The sequence below is a fragment of the Solanum stenotomum genome, chromosome 8 (genome assembly GCF_019186545.1).
Source record: "Solanum stenotomum isolate F172 chromosome 8, ASM1918654v1, whole genome shotgun sequence".
In the NCBI taxonomy this organism is placed as follows: domain Eukaryota; kingdom Viridiplantae; phylum Streptophyta; class Magnoliopsida; order Solanales; family Solanaceae; genus Solanum; species Solanum stenotomum.
The window spans coordinates 15,512,870-15,524,070 of record NC_064289.1 but is presented as its reverse complement, the minus strand read 5'-3'; the positions used below and the strand labels follow the sequence as shown (position 1 = coordinate 15,524,070).

The 11,201-nt window shown below is 27.8% G+C and overlaps 1 protein-coding gene across 1 annotated transcript; it reads right to left on the bottom strand.

The window, feature by feature from the left end:
• Positions 1 to 21: 21 nt before the first annotated feature.
• Positions 22 to 2,146, bottom strand: LOC125872813 (60S ribosomal protein L15-like). Its single transcript, XM_049553612.1, has 4 exons — positions 1,999 to 2,146; positions 1,672 to 1,838; positions 503 to 700; positions 22 to 387 (listed from the first exon to the last, which is right to left on the bottom strand). Exons 1-4 carry the CDS (start codon positions 2,000 to 2,002, stop codon positions 142 to 144), a joined length of 615 nt encoding a protein of 204 aa, XP_049409569.1. The 5' UTR covers positions 2,003 to 2,146; the 3' UTR covers positions 22 to 141.
• Between the last annotated feature and the right edge of the window lie 9,055 nt (positions 2,147 to 11,201).

Here is an 11,201-nt window from a genome sequence, read left to right as displayed (position 1 = left end):
AACAGTATAGCATTATCATCTATCATCCATTGCACAAATTGAGCTGTTCTACCAAGTTTCTCAGAACTTGATTTCAAAAAAGAAAGGACTACTACAGTCGTGAACAATACAATAAGAAACTCTTGAAAAACTCTAAGCAGATCAACGATAACGGCGTAGAGACAGAGTCTGGTTCCTCTTCCAGGTTGCCCTTCTTGAAGGTCTTGCCTTGTGGTGCAAGTGTCCTCTTCCTCGGAGACCCCTGTATTTCTTCCCAGCTGAAGTCAGTCCACGAAGCTCTCTATGCTTGTGCACTGGGTTGCAGATCCAGTTGATTCTTGGGTCATTCCTTATAGCAGCATGGGCTGAATCAATCAGGATCACTTCAAAGTATTTATATGTGGAATCCTGCAATCAACAATGTCAATGTGCACATTATTTTAGTATTACTCAGTTCCATTGTCTTATTAGTCTGCAAGGCAAGAAGTTGATTTCTATGAAATGAGCCCAAAGAGACAGATACCTCATTGATCCAGTAAGAATTGAGGACCTTAAGACCACCCAATTTCCTACCAGCACGCTCCTCAGCAACAGATCGCTTACTACGCTGAAACTTCAATTGGGTGACTCCCTGGTTGGTAGGCTTGCCGTACACAATACCCTTGGATACAGGCCTCTTCCTTCCACCACGCTTCACACGAACACGGTAAACCACATAGCCCTGCGAGTATTATGGTACATGGATATAAATCAAAAGAAGAAATAGAAGGTACCAATGATGCAATGAAAATAAGTAATGACAATAAACTGTTAGTTCTAATTTAGAGATGTCATAAATAATTGCATGCACTACCAAGGAAAAAATTTGCAACTCATTTATTGGTCCCCATGCATCCAGAAATTTCATATAGTTGACAATGAATTTTCTTAGCAGAGACCAGTTATCAAAAATTACATATACTGCGCTACAATTATTTACAGGGGCAATAAGAAGAGACATTGAAAGGGAACACAGATTTAGGGTGTGTTCGGTACAAAGGATGTCCATGGAAATTGTTTTCTAAGAAAATAAGTGAATTTCTAACCTATTTTCTCATTTTCAGTACATAAGCAAAAGATATTGCAAATATTATGGGAGATGGGGGTCGAGATTAGGAGGGTGTGTGGTGGGGATGGGAACTAGAGGATGGGGTAAAGTTATGGCATGTTGGATGGTGAAGAGGGACACAGTCAATGTAGAACACTCCACTTGCTGAACTTGTTTTACATACTTACACGCAAGTCATTTTCCTCATTGTCAAAAAAAATGTTTTCATGTGTTCTCAAATGAACCGACATAGAAAAAATTGAAAACATTGTACCTCATTAGAAAACTCAAAACTCACATTTTACCAGACAGATCCGATTTCATTTTCATCGTATCTTCATGAAGATAAGAACAAGCTGTTCAACAGTTGTGGATTCAAAAAACTTAGTACACACTATGATATTGATAAAAGTTTGCAATGAGCGCATGACTCAAAAGTCTCAGCAACTAACACTGTCAAATAAATCACCAAAACACCAAAAGATAGAGAAGCATTACAACAACTTATTTGCCTCAATCTCAAGCAAGTCAGGAATGAATATATGAATAAGTTGGATTTAAGCTCAACTCAGGATCACCAAACCATAGTAAAAAAGAAAAAGTACCTGTTTGGCTTTGTAACCCAAACGTCGTGCCTTGTCAGGACGAGTAGGCCTAGTAACACGCACTATTGATGGAAGCTGGCGATACTCCCAGCACCTCACCCTTTGTAAGAACCTCATCACATCGGACTGCTTCTTCCTCCATAGCTCTGACACGTAAGTGTAGGCGCCTATATAAACAAAACAACCATAGTCATTTTCCAAAAAAAGCAGTCAGATCTCTGCATTTGCGTTTCCAGCAATTCCAACCATTACATGTGATATTTAACATACAATCAAACACAGATACAGTAGTCATGAAAACTGAATGAAACTGATTGAGATACATACCCATTGTAGTGCGGCGAAACTCTCTGCTCCTACTCAGCTATTCTCGCCAAAGTTCGGCTTTAGGGTTTTGTGAGAGGCGGGGTTTTTAAACGACCTCCTGGGCTGGACTGGACTAAGCTACGCCAGCCCAATCGGCCCATCGTTCAAAATAGAGTTTCCACCATGTGGACACTTGTGTAGAAGAGCCCGTTTGGATTGGCTGAATTTTTTTAAGAAAAATAAGCAATTATGTACTTTGATTATAAAAAAAAAATATTGATATATTTGATACACAAGTGTTATTAAGCATTTTTTTGTTAAATGTTTGACCTATCCTTAACATTGTAAAATGCTAATTATTATAAGTTTTTATTTTTAAGAATTAATATCAAATTATATTCTAATTCAATTTCAATATAAGTTGATTATATAAGTTAATTTATATGTGTAAATTATTTTTAAAAAAAACCTAATTTTGATAAAGCGTATGAAAAATTTAAGATATTTTTTCAATTATATTTATAAATAATAATGACTATATTTTTTTTGCCACAAATTATTTATAAAGAAAAAAGAAGGTAAAAGAAGGAGAATAATAATAGAAGATTAAACAAAAAAGAAAGAAATAGCAAGAAGAGGGAAAAAGTGGAAGAAAAGAGGGAGCCAAAAAAAAGGTAAGAAGAGGAGGGATCATAAAAAAGTAAAATTGTTGGTCAAACACATAGCATTTTTTAAGTCACAAAGAAAAAAAAGTAGGGGGGATCAATTTTAAGTAAATTTTAAATTATTTGAAGCACTTTTTTATTTGTCAAACACAAAATTAAAAACAAATTAGCTTTTAAGTCAATTCAAAGACTCTCTTAATTGTTGGTCCTTGTCTGGATTGAATTATTTTAATCTTCTAGTTTAATTAAAAATGGGCAGGTTTTAAGCCACAAATGGAAAGTCCACAACTAACTATTTCGGGACTATTATTTAAACTAGTATACGTATCCGCGCGTTGCACGGATATTTAAAATGTAATAATTTTATAATTAAAAATAATTAATAAAATATACTATGCACTTAATAATATATTTAATTTGTTATAATAATAATAATAATAATATAATACAAATCATTAACTTATTTATTTGAGCACATTGAATTAATATTATTAGTACACAATTTATTTTATCGTATAATTAATTGTGATAACATTTTTTTTCAAATACAATATTGTAATATTTATTTTTTAAAATATTACGATGTTATTCAATTAAAATATTTTGTTTCGTTTATAATAATTGTGTTTCCACATATCAGAACCCACATTTAGAATTTTTTTGGTATGTTAATTTATGTGGTTTTATCTAATTTTCAAATTTAATTTTTTTAAAAACAAAATGTCAAATTTAATTTTAAATTATTATTTATCATTTAATATATCCACAAATTTATTATTTAATATATCCACAAAAATAATACTAAAATACTTCCACATTTACACGTATTTGTGCCGTTATTAGTGTGCCGTGGTTTCTTTTTTGAGAATTTTGTGGTATGTTAATTTTTGTGGTTTTATATAATTTTTAAATTTTATTTTTTGAAAAAATAAAATGATATAAATATTTTTTAAAATTGTTCTTTATTATTTAATATATCTATAAATTTTGTGGTGCTGAAATTATTATTGCTATTATTATTATTATTATATTATTATTATTATTATAATATTATTATTATTATTATAATATTATTATTAAAAATATAAACTTCCCTCAGAAAAATGACTCTCACACCCTATTTTTTAGAACTGTCCCCAAAATGATTTGTATTAAAATTTAAATTTAGGATCTTTATATTTTAAAAATAATTAACTTTTCAATTCAAAATTTAAATAATTCTATAAAGTGTAGTTAACGTAAAGAAATTTTAAAAATTGTTTTTAATTTATGTTTTGTGATGAAAAATAGCAAAGTATAATGATATTATCCACAAAATTGTCTTATAAAAGCAACATACGAAATTAAAATAATTGTAAAGGTGAGTATATGGATTTGTTGAACTGGAATTTTGACAACAATTATTTGTTGAATTGATATATTTATTTTGAGTTGATATTATTTGAAATTGTGTGTGCAGTTATCTCTTAGACAAATTTGATGAAGATATGGTTTATTATAACTTGAAATTGTTTAAATTATTTTATTTTTAAAATTAAGATTTAATTTTTAGTTTTTTATTTTAAAAAAGAAATTAAAATACTCAACTTACACAGTTAATAAGATTCCATAATTCATGGCTAGTTGGTGGAAATCTTTATTTCGTATTTTATTTTAATTGAAAATAATTTTCAAAATTATCTCCTAGCCAAATTTGATGAAAGTATACAACACTCTTTTTTAAAAAAAAAATACGAATTGAATTGCTAATATTTTTTTAATATAAAATAAATTTAAAACTTCAATTTTCACATTAGGGTTCCCTAATTTTTGGGTAGTTGGTGAAAGTCTTTCCTTATCATTTTTTTTGGGATAAGGGTCTGAAAAATACATCAACTATTTAAAATACACTATTAAATAGTTCAGGTGTAAAAAATACGGTATTAAATAGTCTAGGGAGGTAATAGGTCCTCATGAAAGTTTAGTATCGGAACAGCAAATTCGATCAAAGTTGGGATATTTTTCAGACCCTTATCCCTTTTTTTTTCATTTAAATTAATTTTCAAACTTATCCCCTATCTAAATTTGAAACACAAATTTAAAACATATTTTTTTAAAAAAAATTAAACAAAAATTTATAACGTATTTTTTGAAAGTTTAAAACACTCAATTTTCACGTTAATGGGATCCATAATTCATGGATAGCTAGTGAAAGTCTTTACTTAGCTTTTATTTTAGTTTAAAATGTGGAATTGTTTATTTCTTGACTATTATTTAAAATAACGAATCTAAATTTTTGAATGTTTTAAGAATTAAAAAGAAATATATTTATTTTTTAATTTGTTTTAAAAAATATGTATATTTTTCGTAAATATTCCTCTTTCTTTAGATCTTTTAAAATTAGCCAAAATAAAATGTTTCTCCATAACTTAATGTAATTTTTAGAACTCAGAAATAATTCTTACACATTTAATACAAACTAACAAACAACGTAAAAAAAAAACCACATAAGAAAACCTATATTACCCACATAAAACTTTTGTAGGTAATACATCTTATCTCTTTACATATTATAAAGAAAAGAAAGTTTATGCAAATTATATATTATAAGATTTACAAATTATCACTTATATTTATGTTTTACTTTATAAATTTTCAACATAACATTGGCATATTTACCTGGATATTTAAAGAAAGAATGAAGTGTGATGATATGACAAATACAAATCATCACATTATGGTGATGAAATGAAACTATCCATGTTTATTCCTTTATCGTTGCCAGTATAATCTTGCAATGTTCCAAAATGCAAAATGGTGATCTACTTTGCTCAATTGCTGTAATTTTTTTATCATTTCAGTCATGTTCCTTCTTGATCTTCTTTTTCTTCTTCTTAATCTCCTTCGTCATCTTAATATTCTTTTTATTGTCATTTTATGTTCCTTTCATCTTCATTGTTGTAATATCGATATCATCAACGTCGTCGTCATTATCACTGTAGTCGTTGTCATATTAACATTTTCAGCATCATTCGATAAATAAATGAATTGCAAGCAGATATATATCAACTTTCATTTATATTACATATAGAGAGATAATACTATTATCTTCATTTATATGTAAATTAAAATTAAAATATAGTTAAATATATTTGTTAACATCTGAAAAGATAAATTCGTAAAATAGTAAGAGTTTATTTAGAATTCTATAATCATGAGTTTCTAATTTTAATTAAGTTAATAATTTTTTTCTTTTAAAAATATAATATCTTAAAATTCAAATACTTCTAATTTTTCAATTCAAAATTTTCATTATAGTTTCATCATTATTTGCATGTTAAAAAATAAGATTAAAAAATGAAAAATATGAAATACGTAGTAAACAAAAAATCATATGTAAACACACCCAACACAGTTTGATTTTGAAACAAAACATAAGATGAAAAAAATTAAAATATTACATGCTTGGCATAGTTATCGGATATAGTCGTAAAAGTGTTTCTCCTTCTTCAACTACATATATTCATGACATAAATGGCTTGATCCTAACTTCATCAATTGATCATCTTCAACATCTAGAACTTCCAAAATAAAGTACAATTATTGATAATGTAAATCACATAAAACAGAAGAAAAAGAGAGGAAATATGCAAAAAAAATTACCTTTCCATGAATGGTAAGGATTATTATTGCTTTGAATTTCCTTTATTGAGATGCATTTTTTTCCTAGAAAAACTAAAGAAAAGACTGTCCTATTTAAATTTAGTGAATTAATATGGTTGAGTTTTTTTGGGATAGGAAATTATGCAAGTGGGTGAGGAATTTTAGGGATAATTATTTGTAGTTGAAGTTTTTTTTTTAAAACAAAAAAAAAAAAGTTAAAAAAGAATAGATAATTAGATAGCTTTAGAAATTTTATAGCAATGGATGTGTTCTTATGTTTTTCTGTTTTTATAATAATATTTTCTTTACAATTTTTTATATTGCTTAAATATGCTTTAAACCTATTTAAACGTTAGGTTGCAATATTTTTTTTAAAAAAAATTGTTTTATATTGTTATTTATTTTTAAAGTTGAATTTAAACATTAAGTTCCAAAACAGATTTTTAAAAAAAGTTGTTTTATATTGTTATTTGTTTTTAAAATTTAATTTAAATGTTAAGTTTCAAAACTGTTTTTAAAAAAAAATATGTTTTATATTGTTCTTTGTTTTTAAAACTGAATTTATTATTTAAATTAACTAAAAATATCAGTTTTAAAACAAAAATTCAAGAATAATAATTGTGGTACTGATATATAGATAGATTTAAAAAATAATACTTAACATTTACAAAATTTTAAAATTATCCCACTGTTTATTTAAAAAAAAAACAGGCAGTTAGCCTTTAATTAGGAACAACTACATTCAAATTCTTATTATTTTTTTTTTAAAAAAAAATATCAAACCATCAGTTTTTAACGTAAACAATTTATAAAAAATGTTTTTTATTAATGTTTTTTTTAAATGTTTTGTTTTTTAGATTTATATAGATAAATTTTAAAAATGAATGGAAAAAAAACTACCCCATTTCTACAACTAACTACTAAATGACCGTTTTAACTATTTTTTAAAAAAATAAGTTTTTTCTAAAAAATTTAATGGTAATTATTGTTTTATTACAATCAGTACTTTTTTAATTGATTTAAAAAATAATAACTATAGTTTTTCTGTGGTGCTGACACGTGGCACTTTTTCTTCTTCTATTATATATAGATAGATTATAGTTGCAACATATAAAAATTAGCAAGTTTAGCCATTTCAAAGTAGCTTCAGGTATAACATATGCCTAATTGAATTCTAATATTGTTGCTTAAAGTTTGACCTCAATTAGTCAGGCCAAAACTTTCAACCTTTTTCCTTAAAGCTTGGCAAATCTCAGGCCCTAATTTTTAATATTTTTGTTCGAAGTTTGGCTTGCCAAAATCTAAGTTTCATATACTTATACATGATTTCAAGTATATTTGCATTAAGTTTGGACATATATAATTGAATTTCAAACATATATAACTATAATTTGAAACTCCACGCATCTCATGTCTCAATAAGCAATTTATATCCAAAAAAAGGGAGTGCAAATATAACAACTGACTTTCATTGTTGTAGTTTTCCCTCTGATTTTGAATACCAAATAGGGTTTGAAAATCACTTCTCATCTTACATCATCTCTGCCGCAACAATTACTTTGACTCCTTTTATGCAATTATGAACTCCACGAAATTTAATCAATTCCAACACAACTTATTCTTTTGAAGTTAACGTAACAAACTATACGAGCCTCCCAGGAAACTAAATTTGCATATATGCGACGTGTGTGATTCCCATTAGTGCTTTCCTTACTTCAATTCGTTAGTAAAGGTTGTACTTTGAGAAATTGAAAATCTTGGTTGCCTTTGGTTTGTATATTCATGTACCTATTCTAAGGTGCTTTTTAGTTGGAAAAAAGTGGTCCTTTGGTGAGAAGTACGATGAGCTTAAAGATGAAAAGCTTGTGCAATCGATGGGCCTTTTGTCTGAAGTTTGTAAATACTGGCCACATGTTAAATAATTGGGAAAACTTTACGAATTGAATCAAATAGACAAAGTATTTCTTTAAATTGGACCTAATTCAATATATTTATTTTGATTGGACCTATGACCCAAACTATTTACGCAAGTGCCCTCTTGTTTTATTCATTGAACTACTACTTATTCATCCTTGATACCATTGGAATATATACATACTTTGATGGTATTAATATCTCTTCCTTCTCGATGCCATCAGAGTATATATATACTCTAATGGTATTAAGGAGTAACTAAGTAGTGTTTTCATTGAATTACAGTTTCTTCCTCTTTGATACGATCAGAGTGTATATATATATATATATATACACTTTGATAGTATCAAGGAGTAACTTAGTAGTGTTTTCACTGAAACACTGTTTCTTCCTCTTTGATACNATATATATATATATATATATATAATTTGATGGTATCAAGCAGTAAACGTGAATTAGTAGTTAAAAACATGGATATAAAAGTAAAAGAATAGTCGATTTTAAATAATTTATCTTTTTTAGAGTACAAGCGTTCTTTACCCTAAATAATCTCTTTAAAAAATGTATATAGGTTTAATTGCATCGACCACATAGATTTTCGTGAATATTTAACCTAAGGCATGGATTCTCGAATTACCAATTTTTGGATCATTTGTTGATATTTAGCTATTAAAATAAAATTTGAACAAAAATATTCTAGCTAAAATGTAAAGATATAACATCTGACTTAACTTAACCCCAAAAATCAGCTCATGAAGGGAGGATTGCCAAGTCCATATAAAGAGACAGGGCCGACTCAACAAGATTGGGGACCTAAAGCCAAACCTTAAAGAGGGGACCTAAATTTTTTAATTTTTTTTTAAAAAATAAAAAAAATAATCATGTATATATTTGTTCAAAATCTATTTTTCTAGTCTTTTTAGATGTGAAGTCATTAATAACAGTTTTCTAATCGATTTGTTTTAGTAATTCCTTTTCAACTGATAATATAGCTAATGCATTCAATCTCACATTGTTGATCTTAGATAAGATTTAATTTTATCAATTTTAGTTTCAAAAATCTTCTTTCGACTGAAGCAATAGTTATAGGATTTCTCTTCATAACTAAAACGAGAATATATATACTTACTAACTAAGAATATCAACAATAACAAAAGTTCAAGAAAAATTATAAAATAAAATTAGATAATAAAACCTGACTCACGAATTTGATAAGTTGATATAACAATATTGAAATAGTGTTGCGTTGCTTCAATATACTGATTGGTTGTTGCACTTCTTAAGATTTTGAAGAAGACACTCGAAAGCAAATTTTGAGAATAAAAATAATAAAACAGAAATTAAAAAAAAATGAGTATAAGGTAAATAATAATATAAGGTCAAATTTTTAGGAGATAAATAAGGAAACACAATTTTTCACTTAAGGGAATTATTTCAACAAATGTTTCATTCTCTTAGAAAAATGGGGAAAACTAATGCTTATATTGTTTTTTTAATACTTCTTACATGTTTTTTTGAAAAATTTAAAAATACATATAATTTTAAGTAACATGTCTATGTATTTTTTTAAATTGGGACCCCCAAAAATATGGATTTTTGAGGCCCCAAGCGATGGCCTTAGTGACCTAGTGGTTAAGACGGCTCTGTAAAGAGACCACAAATTCATTCTCCAACCAATGTATGACTTTTTACTCACTCTAACACCCCCTTCACGTCCATGCTCAACTGGATCGAAAGACCAAATGGAGATGAATCTGACTCTAATACCATGAATTTTTGACTAGTGAAGTAGTTCAAAAATTCCTGAAATTTTGAAGTATGCGGTTCAAATTCGAGTCTTTTTTCATGTAACTGAACTCAAACTAGAAGTGTTTGAAGAGAAAGACAAACAAAAAAAAACGTTTTGATGAAAAGGTGAAAGTGTTGGCTTGACTAAGTAATCAATCTTGGCAACTAGTTCCAGTGGTCCTCCTTCCTCCTCTTTTACGCTAATGGAAGAAAATAAAGACTTTAGAGTGTTTGATAGGAAGGAAAATATTTTTCGTGGATAATACCGTGGGAGGTCGAGTGGGGATCGAGTAGGGGTGTGGGTGGTGGGGATGGGGGTCACGAGGATGGGTGTGAGGACTGGGGGTGAAGATGAAGTGTGGAGAAGGATGGAAAAGATATCATCAAGAATGTTGATCGTCATTTGTTCAACTTGTTTAATTTTTTACTTTCACGAAGGAGGACATTTTCCTCTCGTGTTTTAAGAACTTGTTTTTCTAGAAAAAAATTGATCAATCATATATAAGAAAACAAGAAAACATATTTTGATCCTTCGTACCGAACACTCCCTTAAATGTCATTTCACACTAGAGTAGCATCCGTTTAATTTTTTTCCAGAAATGTTAAGGTTTTCCTCTAAAAAGATTAAAATTAAAATTAGAAGAGGTCTCCTTTTAATTAAAAGGGATTGTAGATTACAAACAAGTGACTCGTGTATCATTTTCATTCTTGTAAGTTTTTGTTTTCAGTGTGTTATTTTAGATTTATTTATGAAGAATGTGAAACTTCATATATACAGCAGCATCTTTCATTTATTTTATTTTTAGGGAAGAGATTAAATTATCTCAGAGTTATTTTAGTATAAATAATTTTCATACTACCAAGTTATATTTTACTATTAGATATTGTCCTAGTATGAATCCAATATATGTTACTTTATCTATCTAAATCCCTGTGACATAAATGAAATTTGAAGGGTCAATCAAATTTTTTATATGTTTTAAGTTGTTAATTCTTATTTTTACGTTTTTATCAAATAATATATAACGTTATTGTTAAGTGTTGTGTGCTTGTAGCCTCTTATTTGATATCAAAATATTTAAAATTGTTAATTACTTTGAGTTTTAGTATCTTTTACATAATTTCCAAATATACCATTTTTCTAAGTTGCTACTTATTATGGTTTAATAGCACTTGAGTACCACTCTGACTATGAAAAACTTATTGAAAGATGAG